The sequence below is a fragment of the Micrasema longulum genome, unplaced genomic scaffold, assembly GCF_059751315.1.
Source record: "Micrasema longulum isolate JH-2025_06_02 unplaced genomic scaffold, ASM5975131v1 h1tg001067l, whole genome shotgun sequence".
NCBI classification, from domain to species: domain Eukaryota; kingdom Metazoa; phylum Arthropoda; class Insecta; order Trichoptera; family Brachycentridae; genus Micrasema; species Micrasema longulum.
In genome coordinates, this window is record NW_028278255.1 from 176,018 (window position 1) to 195,411 (window position 19,394).

General features: G+C 32.2%; 1 protein-coding gene across 4 annotated transcripts in view; it reads left to right on the forward strand.

Annotated features, from left to right (window-relative positions):
- LOC148277224 (klaroid protein-like) overlaps positions 1-17,374 on the forward strand; it is a 39,050-nt gene extending 21,676 nt beyond the window's left edge. Inside the window, exons 3-10 of one of the 4 annotated variants that reach the window (XM_088233151.1) lie at positions 1,283-1,509; positions 4,459-4,729; positions 7,355-7,586; positions 8,060-8,143; positions 13,661-14,362; positions 15,242-15,412; positions 16,258-16,370; positions 16,935-17,374. In XM_088233151.1, the coding sequence (XP_088089277.1) occupies positions 1,283-1,509; positions 4,459-4,729; positions 7,355-7,586; positions 8,060-8,143; positions 13,661-14,362; positions 15,242-15,412; positions 16,258-16,370; positions 16,935-17,189 (2,055 nt within the window). In that variant the 3' untranslated portion in view covers positions 17,190-17,374. Of the gene's footprint in view, positions 1-1,282; positions 1,510-3,910; positions 4,124-4,458; positions 4,730-7,354; positions 7,587-8,059; positions 8,144-9,034; positions 9,504-12,804; positions 13,073-13,660; positions 14,363-15,241; positions 15,413-16,257; positions 16,371-16,934 lie in introns of those variants that run through there. The other 3 variants (XM_088233152.1, XM_088233153.1, XM_088233154.1) reach the window with 3 other exon arrangements.
- The last annotated feature ends 2,020 nt before the right edge of the window (positions 17,375-19,394 follow it).

Consider the following 19,394-nt stretch of genomic DNA (forward strand, 5'->3'; position numbering starts at 1 on the left):
ATACATAATAATGTTCCCTCACTGGGGTGTCCCGTGCCGAGGGAAAATTTTTACAAAATGTGAAACATGCCTTAAATTAGCTATTTAACAAAGTAAATGTAATAATAATCAATAAAAAACTAAAATAATCATTAAAAACATAACCAATTTATATAGACCAATAGAACAAATTTCATAAACAGTACACACATTTTACCTATTTGGCTTGATCCACTCATCGATCCATGTGCAACCCACCTCCACTATCCATTTCTTAATAGCAATTTAATGATTAACATGGATTAATTTGAGGATTTATTGCTATATGTTTCATTAAATAAACAAAACAAATGAAAATAATCATAAAAGCTAAGTTTATAATAATAAAAACAACAATAATGCTAACAAATGCATTTGTACAATAGTTTTTTCTTATTTTTAAAAATAAAATATAACAAGAAAAGGAAGAATGGAAAAGGAGTTTTAAAAAAAAATCTTAGGTTAGGCGGTTCCATAGATAATGATCCTAAGGACATGGTAAAAGAAGCATTTTCTACAATTCCAAAGTTCAGCTAAATAAAAATAATTTTAATTATAAAGTCACCACTTAAGCAAAATATTTTATTTAATACCACATCTATTTGTAAGTGTTACAAGTTTGTGGTTAATTTAATATTGCATAAACTGAGGTGAAAATAATTACATCATATCGTATTTGAAATAATCCAGATTATATCAGATCCATTATGTATAATTACGAATGAAAGGATTGAATTTAACCAAATTAGATTAGATAAGAAATTTTAACATATTTTAGCAATTAGTGTTCTAGTTAACCCTTGTGTGGCTATGATGTCACAAAAGTCTACATGGAATTCAAGACTTGATATAATATTATCTCTAAATTTGTTGCAACAGACAGGGAAAACATTTTTGAGAAGGGAATATGGAAGTCTAGGCATTTACAGGGCTTATGACCTGTCATTGGCTGGTTTAAGTGGCCATTTTACACACTGTGTAACATTCACCATTCTGCCTATGTTTGAACATCCATATTTTCTCAACTCTTCCATCTGTTGATTTCAAAATATCCTGTTTTTTTCCTCAATGTAACACAATGTTACAGCTCCATTTCGATAGGGATTTTTCAGTACAGTCTTTTAAGAGTTATACAGCTAATAATGTGTTGGTTATATAAATTAAGAGTGATAATGTAAAAATAGAAGTAGCCATTGTTTCTGTAAAAATAAATTGGAAACATGTTATAAGCTATTTATTATAAAGGCGATGTTGCTTTCCGCAGAATGTGAAGAATTACTCGTACGAGTATGAGCGCATCGCAACGTCTACGTCGTCATATGGCAACGAGCAGCGGCGCTCCTTCGGCCGCACTCAGCCGAGTCCCTCTGACAGCGACCGCTCCAATGAAAGCTTCGCAGAGTCTATCCTCGCCGACAGCTGTCGCATCTCTGGGGAGGGGATAGACCACCTGCCCTACAAGGTGTACAAGAACGCCGGAGAATATTGGAAGTGAGTATTATCTATATAATTTCTCTAATGTTGATGCTGTAAGTGTCACTACAGAATGCAATTTGAACTCTATAGACGTGATTAAATACTGATATTTAAAAATATAAAAAAATCGGTTACATCAACCACCGCGCAAGAAGAAAACCTGAAACTATGTACCTGTAATGAAAGCAATTTGAGGCTTATTGATGTGATTAAACACTGAATATCAATAAGCTGGGTGCGTTGGTGGATGGGTTTTGATGGTTGAGTGATGATATGTGGGTGGATACTTGGGGGTTGAATGAGTGTAATAATAATACAAAGTAATATTACATAGAATAAAAAAAAAACTGGTACATAAATGGTTGATTGCAAGTAGTTATTGCAAAACTAAAAACAGTTCATTAGAAGATTGACTGAGGCCTGAAGGGCCGACTAACGGAGAATCTGGAGGCTATTAAATGAGGCCTGAACGATTGTATTTTCAACAATGTTTTAAGTATATCCAAGTGCTTGCAGACTGGCTGGATTTTTTCCCTAGGGAGTTGTTCATATTTAAATTTGTTGCAACAGGGAAAACATTTTTGAGAAGGGATATGGGAGTCTACGTATTTTCAGGGCTTCTCCATAAATTCCTCGCTGCGTCAGAGGTAGTGTTTGTTATCAAAATTGTTTAATTTATTAGGTATCCACTGCTTTAATACCAGCAAACCGTAAAATTTTGTTGAAAGCATGAGTATTATTATTGCGCTGCGATCCTTGGGGAATGCCGCTTGTTGCTAAAAAAAATATTGGAGCTATGGGAATTTATTTTAACTGCAATTTTGTTCTTATATATAAATAACTAATGAACCATTTTAAGAGTTCATCTATTATTCCTAACCGACCAAGTTTTTGTAGCAAGTTAGAGTGGTAAACTTTGTCAGAGGCCTTACTGAAGTCAGTGTACAAAGCGTCCACCTGGTGCATCTTATGAAGTGCACTCGCAATATAATTATCTTACAGAATGAGATTAGTGGCTGTTGAACGACCAGGAATAAACCCATGTTGTTCAGGAGGGATAATTTGTTTTAAAAATGTAATTAATTTATCGCTTACAAGTTGTTCAAATAATTTAGGGAGGGTATACTGTATACAAATTGGTCTATAGTTAGATAATTTGGTAATGTATCCAAAATAAAACAAGTTTATTGGATTGTAATTCTACTTTATTTTTTATAAAATATACAAAGGGTATATTGTGACTCTCTTCGTCTTGTTAGGACATTTTCAAACAAACTAACTTAAATATATACAAAGTTTCCTTATATAGGGACAAACCCTTACAAATGTTTCTAAATAATGGAAGGTTTTTCCCCAATATAACCAAAATATTCCTCTAATATACTCAGTATACCCTAATTGAATTTTAATTACTCTACTTATTTTGGCTTGTATAGAAATCCACAAACATAAAATAGCAATTTTTTTTAGTATATAAGGAAACTTTGTAAATATTTAAGTTAGTTTGTTTGAAAATGTCCTAACAAGACGAAACGCGTCACAATATACCCTTTGTATATTTTATAAAAAATAAAGTAGAATTACAATCCAATAAACTTGTTTTATTTTGGATACATTACCAAATTAAATATGGAATTCTACCAATTATCTGCATACACAATAAATATAGTTAGATATTTCATCTTTACTACCCCTCTTAATTATAGGTGAAATATGGCTACATTTCCCGGAAATATGTTAATGACTTATTGAACAAAATTTTAACAGGATGAGCGCATCAATACAATTTATAATGTAGACTGAAGGAATACCATCTGGGCCAGCAGACTTACGTTTATCTAATGATTTGACAAACTTAATCATTTTATTATAAGAAATCTTAAAGTTAAGCCTAGTTAATTTGTTTTCTATCGTGTTATTCAAAGTTATGGCATCATCATCAACATTTGAGAAAACGTCAGCGAACGTATTTACTGTATCTTCCATATTACTAGACCCATTATTCCCATATCTCATAGATTCCATTGTTTAGGGTACTAGTGTATCTCCAGAAATATTCGGTATTATTCAGAATATTATCTTCAATTATTTTTAATTGTATGGACATAACTAAATTTTTATAAATGAACTAACAGAGCAATCAAGAACTAACAACAATCGACTACAGATGGCAGTACAAGTAACATAATAAAAATCGCGAGTCTCAATGTTAGCATATTTTCAGGTGTTTTTTTTTAACATATTGTATTAAATTTTTATACAAAATGTTTTTTTTTTTAAATACACTCTGAGTCATTTGTATGTTCACATAATAAATATTAATTTTTCCACTCAATAAAAATATTCACCTGAGCCAACATTGAAATTATTAATACTCTGACATTTCAAGGGGGTATTTATTTTATTTTTATGCAACAACAATATTGCCAGTTGTCAAATCCTAGTGTTCAATGAAAGCGCATGTCGCAAATGTAATGCCAATTTTATTATGCAGTAATTGTTGAGTGTTATTCAATATGAGCAACGAAGAGAGTGACGATGTTTCTGAAGTTGAATTTCAAATGATTTCCGTGAAATTATCAACAAACACATCTAACCAGGAAGATAATGTATTCGGAAATAATAACAGGTTATATTATTATATGGTTTAAGTTTTAAGTAAAGTTGTACTTTTTTTGGTATTTAAATGAGAGTATTAATATGAAACTAAATAAATAAAAAAAATCCATATAGCTAAATTAAACTTGCATAAAAAATTATGCCAGAAAAACATAACAGCCAAATTTGTATGTGCTGTCAGTTTACATAATTTATTTCCTTTTTATTTATGTAACATTAACAACTGTAGTCTGTTCTTTTAAGTTTTTTAAGTCATATATGTTTGGAGGCCATTTTGCTAAAAACTGTTTAAATGTCGCTTAAGTTTCTCAATTTCTAATATAACATAATACTTTTTTATTTCAGTAAGTACCCCAAGACAGACTACACTTACTCTCGGCTATCAAAGGACAGGGTGGAGCTGGCCCCCGGGCAGGTGGCAGTGCCCAACATGTCCCGTCCCTCGCTGCACAACTTCCGGGGCACGTACTCCTTCTCCAGAGACCTGAACATGGACAGCCGCACGCTGCTGACGAGCTCAGCCGCATCCTCGCTGCTCTCTGACTCCTCGGAGGTGCGCAATCGCTGGAACTCCAATAGCCGGAACAGCTACGGGAATCATCTCAGGAGATACGAGGTAAAATATAACAATTTACTAAATAAAACAAACATAAGCAGAATAGTGAATGTCATGTGTTTTTGTAGATAGTTGTACAAAATAATTTTTAAAAAAAGTCTTATTTATTCTGACGTTTTTTAATGACATTCTACCTATATGGATATTTGTTTTTAACGAATACCATCGCATCCTATGAAACGATGCGATAGACCCGCCATCCTTAATCTCTTTCGGCAACTCATTAAATATCTTTAGCCCTCTATACAGATATTTGAGGTACCTCGATTCTTGTTACGTAGTGCATAAAGTGGCTGTTTAAACCAGCCGATCACAGGTTATGAACATTGTAAATAAATATTTAGACCTCCATATTCCCTTTTTGAGAAAGTTTTCCCTTTCATTTGAGTTATTTAATAACAAGTGTAATGTGGAAGCTTTTGCCGTCTCGTGATCAAATGGTCAGCGCGTTTGCTTACCACGCAAGAGGTCTCAGGTTCTATGGCCGACATTTTGACATGAAATATTTATTTAAAATGGTATTTTTACACTGCAGTATTTCATAGTCCCTGAACTGGCATTTGAAGCGTAAGATTGATCATCTTACCTTCATGTAACCAAAAGTTTATATTCAGATACACTGTATTTAACCCATTGCAACACAAAGCCGGCCAAAGTCAATTTGTCACTGACCCTCAAAGCTGGCGATTTTTTTGCGATCATTTCGGGTTGTGGTTCGGGCAAAGGTCCGAGGTTCAAATCCCAATCTACCACAACTCGATTTCCATTTTTCCAGCACAAGTTATTTACTACTTTTAGGAAATGGTCTAAAAATTTATGTACTTGAGTAAATAATAAGAACTCAAATATTTCTTTTTCTTTTGAAAAAAAATAAAAAAATTCGCCAGTTTGTCTTTGAAGTGATTTTTTTAAACATTAAAACTGAATGGCAATAACTTTATTCATAAAAATGACATAAATAAGTATATTTCGGTTACTGATTTCATAATAAAACGTAATAATCATAATTTTATTTCACATTACAGTAAAACCTCGTTTTTACATTCCTCGATTTTACGTTTTCCCGCTTTTTACACCAAAATATTTAGGTCCCATTTTTTTCCATACATTCTCATTCAATATTCCCCCCAATTAACGTTTTTTACGTTTTTCATAACCCCGGTTTTACGTCGAAATTTTTCCATAACTCATTCGATCTGTCAAAAGACGAGCCGCGCGCCGCCGCGTGAATGGAAAATAAAATCGAGGTAAATAAAAAAATGTGTAAATTATTGTCTCAAACTAAATTCAAAGTAGGTGCAGTGTAATTGACCATTTTGTTTAAGTGTCTAATTTTGACATTTTACTAAATAGTGACATGCAGTTGATGCATGTTTAGGAAGGTTAGTCTGTACATCAATAAATTGCGATGCAGAATGTTTGAAAAATTGGCAATAGAAATATTATTTGATTTATGTGAAGAGGAGATAGTTCAAACAGTTATCATAAATGTGTGAAATTGCCGCGATGTAAATGCCTGTTGTAATTTTGTGGTGCCATACTAAAAAAAATTAAACTTATAAATAAATTTTCCCAATATTAAGGGAAAAATTCGTTGTATGCATTTTATGCAAATTCAAATTTTTATTTTCGTGTTTTAAAGGTTAAGTACCCAGATAAAATTATTTAAACGTGTTTTTTTAATTCAATAGGAAATAACATATTGTAGTATTTAAATTTATTTCAACAGAGAGGGAAAACATTTTTGAGAAGAGAATATGGATGTCTAGGCATTTACAGGGCTTATGACCTGTCATTGGCTGGTTTAAGTGGCCACTTTACACACTGTAACACTCACCATTCTGCCCATGTTTGAACATCCACATTTCCTCAACTCTTCCATCTGTTGACTTTTGTCTCTCTGTTGAAATAAATTTAAATATGAACAACTCCCTAGGGAGGAAATCCAGCCAGTCTGCAAGCATTTGGACATAATCAAACATTATTGTAGTATTGCTTAAAAAAATACAAAATATTTTTTATATGAATAATCCCCAATCATGACAGTTCTTACAATTTGTCTGCAGTATATTTAGTATGGTTTAATTATAATTTAATGAAATTTAATTTTTCCCATACATTTTTCATTTCCTCACTTTGAAGTTTTCCTCAGTTTTACACTTTTTTGTTGCTCCCTTGAAAAACGTAAAACAGGGGTCTTACTGTATTTATTACAAAATATTCATTTAGTCTTATATTGTAAGAAAAAAATGTGTCAAAATTAAATAGTGTGAACAAATTATGTCATCTTTATTAGTGGTGCAATGGGTTAATATACCAATGCAATGCAGTGCTATATGGTGTGATGGGTGTGAAAAAGATGAGGTGAAAACTTAAAAAGATGAAAACATTAAACTTCCTCCTATAAAAATAGCAATATATATCCACTATTCTGTTATAGTTTGTCATGCACAGCATTTCAATTATCTAATTTTTGTAAATGTTACACAGTGTGTAAAGTGAGCACTCAAACCTATTCTTCTATATTCCCTTACTTAAAATGTTTTCCCTCTGTTGCAATAAATTTCATGTGGAAATTAATTTAATTTAGATCAAAAACACTAAATGAGATTTTATTGTCTCCAGAGTATCTCAGACACGGAAATGGATGAAGTAGATGTCAGACGAAGTAAGACGCAATCGTCCAAAGACAATCATTGGTGGATCACACAAATGATCATCACAGTGTGCACCACTATAGTCACTACCACCACCACCATAACTTCTAAGGTACTCGGACGAGACAGACCAAGATACCTGTACTCTAACAACAACGCCAACTATCGAACATACGCCACAAGAACTACCGAGGAAACAAGTAAGAACATTTTATGTATTTTTGTGCTCCATAAATTAATGCAATCCGTAAACTATGCGATGTAATAATGTGTTGTTTAGTTTTGAATTTATGTACTTCTATTAAATTTCCCTCTAAAATGTCGAGATCCGTATGCAAGGCTGAGATAAGCGTTATCGACAAAATCAGAAAAGGAGTCCTGCGTTGGTTTGGACATGCAGAGCGAAAGAATGGCTAAAAAGATTTGCTATGCGAATGTTGATTGATGCTGAAAACAAGGAAGACCGAGAAAGACATGGCATGACCAAATCCAACAAATACTTGGAGTTGGGGATGTATTTTTTGCTTATCTTTCGAATTACCAAAGTGTCCCTTGTCATTCCTTTTCCAGCGAATATGCAGCTCTTTTTTGTTAGCAAAAGTCATAAATAAAAATTAAGTAATTGTCATAAATATTTTTTTTCAATTGGGTGGTGACTGTATTTTATTTTCAGGTTGGTATACTTCAGTGGGAGAGTCAGTTAAAAAACGGCGCTGGTGGATTCTCCTATTGCTGCTTTTACTTCTTCCGTTCGCATGTAAGACTACTTTTTTTTATTCACCTATCCCCTCAACTTGCAGGGTTTTACTTTTTATGCGATTTTTTAAATAATGTAAAAAAAAAAAAAAACATTTATGTATCGTATTCTATCATTGTTATGACTTTGTAAAGTTTTATAATTTTGCAAGTACACCGCCCGTGACGTCACAAGTTGAAGTCAGTGAGTTTTTGAATTAAAAAGTAGAATCCTGTACCCGTCAAAATACGCTCAACGTCGAAAAACATCGCTTCTCAGAAATCTATCAACGCTTTAAATTATTGGTTATTAACCATGTTTCAAAGTAGTTCATTTTTAATATGTTTCTTTTTTGGGTGATACCGTGTGTGTTGGATTTGTTCCGACGTTTCGGCTGCCATTGCAGGAGCCATCTTCAGGGTAAACTGAGTGAAGATGGCTCCTGCAATGGTAGCCGAAACGTCGGAATAAATCCTTCGCACCTATTTAGTTCATTTTTATTAATTTTTCATGCATTTTCAAGAAACTTGACAGTACCATTAAATGCTATAATTTTTACCACACGTTTGAAAAACATTTTTTATGTCCAATTTTTCATAGCACTGAACTTCCACATTTCATCAGATACCTTAGCCTCAAATCTTATTAAGGGAATTATTTATTTAACAGCGGCAGGGTTGTTTGTCAGTGAGCTTTTCCTAATTATTTTTTTAAACATTGTAATTAGCAGTACTTTTTGTTGGATTCTTATAATTAATTTAAATTATGACTACAGTAAATTATGTTTTTTTTAATGGATTTATATTGATTTTTTTAGAAGGTTACATAATATGCGTAATGTATGTAATTTTATTTTTTCTTCCATAAGTAGTTATAGATAGTATAATGATATATGTATTACTACTTTTTCAGTTTTTTATTCATACCCCGAGTACAGAGAAAGGGCATCTAAATATAAAGATGACGCATACAACTACGCACTACTCACTGCCTCTGAACTAAAGCTCCCCAATATTACACTCCCTGACATGCCTAACATAACCCTTCCAGAATTTTCCATTCCCAACATCACATTTCCCGAACTGTCCATTCCGGAAGCTCTTAAACTTCAAAACGTCGAAATGCCAGAGGCTTATTACGAATACAAAACAGCGGCCTCAAATCAAATGTCCGACGTGGCTGATTATATCAGCACCGTCGGTCAAAACTGGTTCAATGAAATGCAAAAGCTTTGGAACGGTATCATAACATAGAATTTAAACTAGTTTTTTTATTATATTACATACATTTATAGTAAACAAACATTTCTGATAACTCTTGTATAGCACATTACATAATAGTTCCTAAAACTACGAGTACATGATATTACAAAAAATAAAAAGCGCAAATTGTATAATGTTAATTTAAGTTATTTTTCATTTGTGCGGGTTTTGCATTTAGAGTACTGGCAATATTTTCACTATTGAAACTCTCATAAGTTTCAATGCATATTAACCCTTTATTAGACAAGACATCTATAACAAAGTGATTCATAAAAATACCACTGGAATTGAGGTATTTATTTTCTAATATTTCATATTAATAATAAGTCTTATGTCACAAGAGTATCGTAATAACATACACTGGTAGAGCAGTCTTCCACTCAGCTTTTTCAAATGCAATGTATTTATTATCTTAAAAAATAATATATTTTAATATGTTTTCAAGACATAAATCAACACAAAATATGTGTCCTATAAAGAGTTAAAACATGTTCTGTCAATTTTATGAAAAATAAATATCCAAGAAAACTTGTAATCCCTTTGCGCAATAAAAATGCGTAATTCTCTTTAAATCGATTTTTGAATCGATGAATCGATTTTCATTTAAAAATACGGAAAGAAAAGTTGTGATATTTTTTAATTTGGCTGTCTTATTAAAAACACCTTTATTAATTGCACCATCAGAATTATTTTACCTTTATTTGGATAATTTATTGCGGATATGTGAATCTCTTATTAGATTAGTGGTCAGTCTGAATGTTAAGAGAGATACTCAATAATTATGTCTGATTACGCTTATGCCATAATAATGGAATTGACGTATTATGACAATATGTATCTAGCACATCTTTAAAAAAAAATGCTTTTCAGTTTGGAATGTAAAGCTCATTTTGAGTCACTGATAAAATGAAATGCTTAACAACTGTCCGTAGAGTTATTAATATCGATTGTGTAGAATAATAAAATACTTATATAAACTCATCATTAAAATATATATTTATGTGCTAAAATATAAGGTGTAAAGGTAAAATATATTTATGTAGAGGTGTCTGTCACTTTACTTTTACAAAGACATTATCTTTAATCAAGATTAAAATACATCTTAGGTAAATGTCCCAAACTGATTATTGTATCATAAGTATTTATTTATTTTACTGTTTATTTGCCAAAAATACCAGTGGCTCATTTTTCTATTATTGTTTTGGAAAGATAATTTACACTGATTTTGTGTTACTTTTGTCTTTTAAATGGTTTTAAAAAATTCTAACCATTTGATAATATGTTTTATTGTGTTTAAAAGTTATGAAACTATAAGATACATAATTGAACGTAGTTACGCAGAAAGCAGCCAGTCATAAAAAATTGAAACTGAGATATTTGCACACTTGTGAAAAGAGTAAGTAATCAAATCTACACAACAGTTAGAATGTTTTCGACTTTTGACAAATGATAAAAAATGAATACATTATTTTTTTATATTAGAAACAAATATCTAATTACGTATTTGACGGGTTAAATGATTTTTGAAGTACCGTAAGATTTTGTGGGTGTTTTTCTGCAAATTGAGAAATGCCATTTTTGTGATCGCCACCATTTTCAGAAGGTGATTATCATAGTTTTTTGTATGAAAGCGGCTTGTCTGTTTTTAGCAGAACATATAATTGACCTTACTGGACCCAAACACCAATATCTAATTTTTTATAAATCGTGGACTGGCTGCTTTCTGCATAACTACGTTCAATTGATAGTTTGTTTACTAACTAAGTTTAGTTGATGGATAGTTTAATTTATGAACTAAATTACGAGTTAGTTTAATTAAGGAATCTACAAGTTAACCGATAGTTAATGATACCGGAAATGTGTAATTATATTGTGTATTACGTGGTAATTGAATAGAACTGAGGTTAATAGCCAGAGAAATGTTTGATAATTCTTAGTTAAATAGATTTTGAATATTTTTTCATAACTTCCCGTGTGCAAAATGAATTAGGATATGAGTCTCTATTCTTTAATGAAAAATACATAACTACATCCTCATATTATGATAATTTAGTCAAATATTCCAATTTCGGGGCTATTTTAAACTAGTCATGAGTAGCTGTGCTAGAAAATATGAATCAAGTTGTGGAGAGTGGGGATTAAACCTCTGACCACATCACTACTGCAGGACCACAACCCGACTGAGATTTAATAGTCATTCAACTTCCTATAAAATTAAAGTATATGAGTTATCCGCAGAATAATAATGACTGAAGTGCCACAATAACCATAAACTTATCAGTTGTACGTATATATATACATATTTGAAACATTTTAGTTAGTGAAAATTCTTGGCGGAAGTTTGCTGTAACCGAAATAATAGACTAGCAGACTTCAATCAAAAACTTTGCGAGACTTCAATCTAAAAATGTAACCTCAAAGTCAGCATTTTAATGTTGCCCTCTAAAAACACATATTTGTATCTTCCTCCATACATGCTGAAAATAAGTTTTACACACATATAAATAATTTGAAGTCCTAACAGAAAACACCAAAATATAATTCTTGACCATTTGTGGATTTAGGCCAAGGAAATGTTTCTAAACAATTTTACTGAGAATTGTTAAAATTTCTCTTGCCTTTACATTATCAATTCTATGTATGTTTAAATAATATTCAATGTGTCATAAAATAATTATAAGCTAAGGGATTTATTACAAAAGACTTTATATAATACTATTACAAGTAAGAATGATCTAATAGTATTAGTTTATTTTTTTACAATACATCAGTATTTTTTTAAGAATTATATTTTTAATATTACAACCTGTCCATCCACCTAATTTTGATTTGGTATTATTTTTATTGAAAAAAAATAATTTTGTTTAACTATTTTGCATAAATTGATATATTTCTCTGTATCTATAATAATTTAATATTTATTGTATTTGTGTGGCGTCACAATTCATCATAAGCAATCCTTGTTATACTTCAGTCTAGTCTTCTAACATTCTCCATGTTTAATTATTAAAACACATTTTTTTTACTTAGTACAAAATACTTAGTTTCAACATTTAAAATGTTTATTTAATTTTAATATTTTGTATAATTTATTTTCCTTATCTAACGTGTGTAAAAAAGATCTCTTGTATTTGAAGGAAACCATTATATCACAAATATATTTATAGTTATTCCATTCTTAATGTGTTGTGAAAATCAGTGCTATTTATGTTTTCTTCTGTCTTTAGTTTATATATTTTTACTTAAATATTATGGTTAATACATAAAAATAATTATCTCCCTGTGAATTTTAGGAATTAATATGTATAATTGGCTTAATAAATAATTAATATTAATTATAATTAACCTAAGAATCTTGTCACTATGTTCCATGTATGAATGTTTCTAATTGCTGTTACTATTAACATTTTGGGAATATACCATTTATGAATATTTTAACAATGTGCGTTATCCGACTTTCCTTTTTTTTATCATCTAACACCTTCTTTCATCCGCTACCCACTCATCCTATCCGACTAATTGGTTCAGAGGCAATAGGGAGAGAGTAAGAAAGAAGAGAATTTAGAAAAGCGATAGGGAGGGAAGGGTTGAGCGTGATATGATTTCAGCTCTCCGGAAATATCGCATATGGAAGTCTATAAACGCTCGGGTAACATTGGTTTAATGAGCCAATCTGGATTTGGATCCGGTGAGTCATTTTGAGATGTTACACTCGATCCTTCCCTCAAAAGATGAAGTAAAACTCCAATAGAAAACACCATTACTGTGGGGCGACCTTGGAGGCCGTGGTAAGGTATCCTTTTACCATAAACTATCTGCACTCGTCATTATATTGTCTGCTGATGCTCACAGGTGTTTTCTATAGACAGTTTTGCTTCTCTTGTGGCGAAGTTTTTTTTTCTACATATTTTTACAGCAAATTCCACTATCAATGTATTAAAATTATTCATTTGCATTTTTTTTTAATGTAAAAACTCCAAATAATATGTTGTTTAGACTTATGGATGCTGCTTCGACTCATCAACATAACGTACTAAATATTTTTTTTCAAAGAGGCAAATGTTCATTCAATTAATTTTTATAGTCATAAAATAAGATATCTAATTAAAAATCATAAAATCCATAAACACGAAATTGAGTTAAGACAGTATTAAGTATAATATTCTTCAATGCAGCACACATTTACAAATATTCTATTTAAAATATAGCCAAAATTTTAACTTGCGTCTCTTATCTAGTTCTCGCAACTTTAATGAATGAGTTTTGTGGTTTTTAGGGTGGCTCTATGGGGGTAGTCTGGCGATGCTCACCAGTTGGTATCCGAGAACAGTATACTCCTCTGAGACCTATTATCTACCTATGGTCGACCAATCCACTAAATTTGAACTTACCGATGACATCATCAACGCAATCGTAATGCGCGTCAAGCAAAGTTTACCCACGGAGAATTCGGCACCCCAGATTATCGAAAAAATCATTGAAAAATCGGAAAACAATTTTGATCCTTCACTTATTACTCGGCAACAAGCGCTGATCGACCAACTTACCGCTGAAATAAACCTTCTCAAGGCAGCTAACAAACCTGACGATGAAGAAACGAGGAACATTTTAATTTCAAAACATACAACGAGAGCAATCGTTCAGTTATTAGGACTGTCAACTGGGGATGGTTCTACCGTTACAAAGGAAGATGTCAAGCGAGGATTATTGAAAGAATCGCAACAGTACATAGATGAAAAGTTGATCGGTTTCCAGCGATCGGTAACCGATGATATAGGCAGGATTGCCGAAGGTGTAAAGATGGAAATTAAAGATGTGAAGAAAGATTTTACATCTGTCTTGGGAGGGACGCAACAAGTGGTGCATATGGACTCTGGTTGCCAGTGCGATGAATTGGTGAAGAAGATTGTTTTGAGAGAACTGATGATATATGATGCTGACAAAACGGGATTGGTTGATTACGCTTTGGAATCAGCTGGTTAGTAAACAATTTATTTATAACATACGCTGTATGCGAATTTTATCTATTTCAATCTACGATTTTAATATATTACGCTGGACATCAGAGTTCTTGTACTACTTCTTATTTAACTGTTTACACTGGGTTAAAATCAAATTGAAAACTTCAGATAAAAAGTGCAAGTTAAGATAGTTTCTTATAGTCTGCATAAATGCTAAATAATTTAATCGTCTGATGTTCTGAATTTTTCTTTGTTTTTACTTATGTAACTACCTTTGTTTTCGAAGGAAGAATACCATATACAAAATATTTACTTACTAGATTTTATAAGCTCAACAAGTAACAGCTGCTAGCCTATGATCTAATCATAATAATACACAATTAATTCATAATGTAAATACGAGGGTCGATTGATATACTCCACTCCCTGTCCTATTTCTAAGAGGATGAGAAAAACTTTTTGCACTGTATTTTTCAACGTTGCCCCCCTGGAATTGTATGCATTTCTTTCGGTGATGCTCCAACATTTTTATATCTTTCTGGTAAAACATTTGTCCAACCCGTGAATGGTGGAGCATATCTATAAGAGTGAGGGTTCACATATTTAAATATATAAACATTTTTATAATAGATAATGAATTTCTTATTTCATACATCTTTTCTTGTATTTTTCTGGATTTTTATTTTTCTTATGTGAAGGACAGACCAGATGACGGACGTTGCCACGCTATCTGAATCATTGATACGAAGGGCGAACAACACACCCTATGACAATGCAGAAAAACACTATCAAGCGAGGCTAAAAAGTTTAATAACTTAATATGTATCTATTAACCCAGAAAAACAACTAAGTTTCTAAAAAATCTTAAAAGTATAACCGTTGAATCTGTTTTCCAGGTGGCCAAGTGGTCTCAACACGCTGCACGGAATCCTACCAGCCCAACAGTGCCGTGTACTCTCTGTTTGGTATTCCCTTCTGGTACCCTTCCAACTCTCCGCGCACCGTTATCACTCCGGGCACCACACCCGGAGAGTGCTGGGCTTTCAAGGGTTTCCCCGGTTATCTCGGTAAGTCCAGTCCAACTAAATCACAAACATGAAAATAATAATATAGTACACTTATTTATTTATAAACTTGTTGAACTTTAGGAGAGACTCGTGAAATGAGGTTATGTGGGCACGCAGATACTGCAGATATGTTATATATATATAGTTGGATAATTTATATAGCGCCATTTTTGTGAAAATCACCTCAAGGGCGCTGTACAATTAATAAATATCGCAGTACGTCTTGCAGCTACAGAGCGCATGGACGTTTGGGATTCTAGGTTCTCGTTTTCAATTAAGATCAATCAAAAATTATAACAGATAGGAGCTAGATTACAGGACGTCTTGCAGCTACAGAGCGCATAGACAGTTAGAAATTTAGCCCCCATTTACACATTTTAAAAATTGACAAATAAATTTAGTGTACTAATGATACTAAAAAAAATAAAATAATATGAATAGTAAAAAGGAGTAAGATTACAACACGTCTTGCAGCTACTAAGCGCATAGACGATTGGCATTCTAGACCCCATTTACAAAATTTAGGTATTTTAAAGTATATATATGAAAGCTAGATAACCAATCATCGTGCAGCTACAAAGCGCATGGACGAGTGGAATTCTAGCAAAGTTAGAATGATATCAATAAATTTACAAAAAATAGAGCGTAGTAGTAAGTTTGTCAAGTGTTCATGCCAAGAAGTATTTCAATTCATTTCAACGCTTCATTGTCCCCCGCATAAAGCTCTTCAATACTTCAGACCCCAATATTGTTATCAATATCATCGGCGTAAATTGCCAACAATATGTAAATGATAAATAATATATATCAAGTCTACTGTGTTATTAAAACTCTTCTTTTTCTAGTTATTAAGCTGTTCAAGAGAATAAAGGTGACGGGATTCACTCTGGAACATACGCCGAGTTTACTGTCGCCACACGGTAAAATTGAATCAGCGCTTAACAAGTTTACAGTATGGGTATGTTTTTCCTTCTTTACTTAAAATTTATACTATGAACTAAATATAAATATGTAAGCATTTTTATCAACTCTCTATTTAATTTATGGGTATCTATTAATTCGTTAAGTAAATTATTCATCATCATTCCCTTTCCACACCTAATGGTGCATAAGGGCACTGCATTGGTACACCAATCGCAGCATATAATTTTTGTTACATGAAGGTAAGATGATCAGTCTTACGTTTCAGGCACCAGTCCTGGGACTATAAAAATATTCTAGTATAGGAATCGAACACGAGCCTTCTTGCATGGTAGGCAAACGTGCTGACCAGTACGCCACGAGGCCGACAAAATAAATTATTATTGATAATAATCATGGACCAATCTTATAATGTATTCCTAACTGGGAAATACCGTGATGAGGAATACATTTTAAAGTTTTTTTTGACAAAGATTTTTTCTTTTAATTTGATAAATTTACTATAAAATTCAGGAAATAAAATGTACTCTAATATACATTTTTCAAATGAAGTTTTTTTGAAAATTTTTATTTTAGCTATGTTTATATTTTTTTATTTCAGGGTCTCCAAGACGTGTCTGACCACGAGCCCGTTCAGTTCGGAAGTTACGAGTATCTGAACGATAGCACTGCCATCCAGTACTTCCCGGCAGCTGCCGTTGAGGTCCCGAGCGGAAGTGTCCCGGGCCACGAGCTGGTGGAGATCCGTGTGGAGAGCAACCACGGCAACCCCGTGTACACGTGCCTCTACAGGTTCCGGGTGCACGGGGATCCCGTGGACGAGTTCACCTTCTTCGGGGACGGACCTGACAGATAGTGGCGGTACAAAGTCTAGTGATCCAAGTCATTTGGATATACTTAAACAATATCTTCAGAATTAAAGTGTCCGTCCAATAACAATATAAATCTTACAATATTTATAACGTTTCGTCGTGGCGCTGTGCCAAGTCTGCATTACAAACAGATGCAATTTCAAAGAGGCACAATTGAAACGGCAAAAAATTTTTGAAATAACACCGGATATCAAATTATGTTACAAAGCTGGTTTTGCTAAAATTCAAATAGATTCTATTCATTCATCCACACCCAGTGGTGCATAGGTCACTGAATCAGTGGTTCATCTTGATCATTTAACACATGAAGGTAAGATGATCAGTCTTACGCTTTATGTACCAGTTTTGAGATAGAAATAAACCACTACGAAACAAATATTTCGTGTCAACCCTGCCAGGAATCAAACCTGGCACCTCCAGCATGGTAGGCTAATGCGCCAACCGCCACACTACGAGGTTGACTTGTCCTCACTCTGTTTTATTTTTCAGGATTTTTACCTTATTATAGCATCGAGTCCCAAACACTCGTCTGGACCCTGGGGTTCTGGTACTATTTCGCTAACAGAATTGTATTCTTCATCGGTCTGGACACAGACAAAATATAATGAGAGTTGTAAACTTAAAACTTCAATATCTTAATGAAGTTTCTGCAACTTTGACACTGGCCCAACGATTCCACTTTGCACAAACCATCTTTACAATTTTTAGGAACATTTCACTTTTGCACTCGATGTTTTTTTTAATTTTTGCAAGAAGTTTTTTTTCTCTTTTGAATTTGTAAAGTTCTGAAGATGCGTTTATTTACTCCAAAAAGTTACGAATTGATTTAATGTATTTGTTATGATAATTTATACACCATCACGATGTTCACAAAGTAATGTTATAATTATATTTTTGTGTGATTTAACTTTTGGAAATTCCTTTTTTCTTGGAAATGCCGAGCATTTGTATTGTGTAGATATAAAAAAATAATTTTGCTTGTTATTTTAAAACCTTCACGAGTTCCAAGTTATGTTTTTGGTCACGAGTAGTGGTACTACACATTTTTATAGATACGACTCTGATCAAAGTACATAACTTCATAATGTAATTTATATTTTTCCCCGGCCTAGTCATAAGATTATTATTCTCGATTGTAGATTTAACGATGTTGATGAATAAGTAAATGATAAGGATATAACAAAACTGTGCCTTTAAAACCAATAAACCTACGTTTTTCATATTGGATTTGATAACAAAAAAGAAGTAGGTTAAATTTATTTTTTAAATCTCTTGAAAGTATTCCATATTTTTTAACATAAAATTAGTTTCCTTGCATAATCTTTGATGATTTAAAAATGAGGTATTTTTATATTTGGTTTAATGTTTTATATACTAACGATAGAATCAATGGAATACCATAAAACATTTTACTACTGTCATTACTATGTATTCATATCCACAAATTAATATGCACTACCAACAAATTATTTTGTTTATGGTGCTTTTTCAAATTAAGGCGTGCGTTATGTAAATTTATTTTGAGAAAATTGAGTGCCGCATTACAAAATTATGATTAAGATGTGTACAAACTACGATTAGGTTTCGTTGATCCGACAAATTTAAGATTATTATAATTAAGGCAGAGTGTTTTCCTAATTATGTTTTTCTTTTCTTAAAACTTTTATATTTTATTAACAAGTCAGTACAAATCATTAACTATCCTTAATATATACTTTGTATTTTCTAAAGTTTATTTATTTTGAGTACAACCCTTATTTATATATACTCTGAGTTTTTAACCTTTATTTTTAAACATTGTTAGATCTGTTGCAGCATTACTATGTACTTTGATTCGCAATAGATTTGGCAATATATAGCGTAATATCTATGTAAAGCTGTGTAAAGCTCTCATCTCTCTCTTGTGTAATTTATATGTTGTTCTTTCCTTTACAATCCGTATACTTAGCAAAATTCTTCCTTTGTATTAATTGATTTGATATATGTCTAATGTGATGCATCATATTTGCGTTAGCTAAAATATTTTTTGCTGTGATTTTAAATACATATAAACCCATCTTAATTCATCTCAGTTTATTTCTATAATCATACATAAAAGCATGTGGAATACACATTTTAAATATACATTTTTATCCTTTCTTTCCTAAAGTCAGTCTTGGAAGAAACTTTCATTATTTGAGCTACCAACT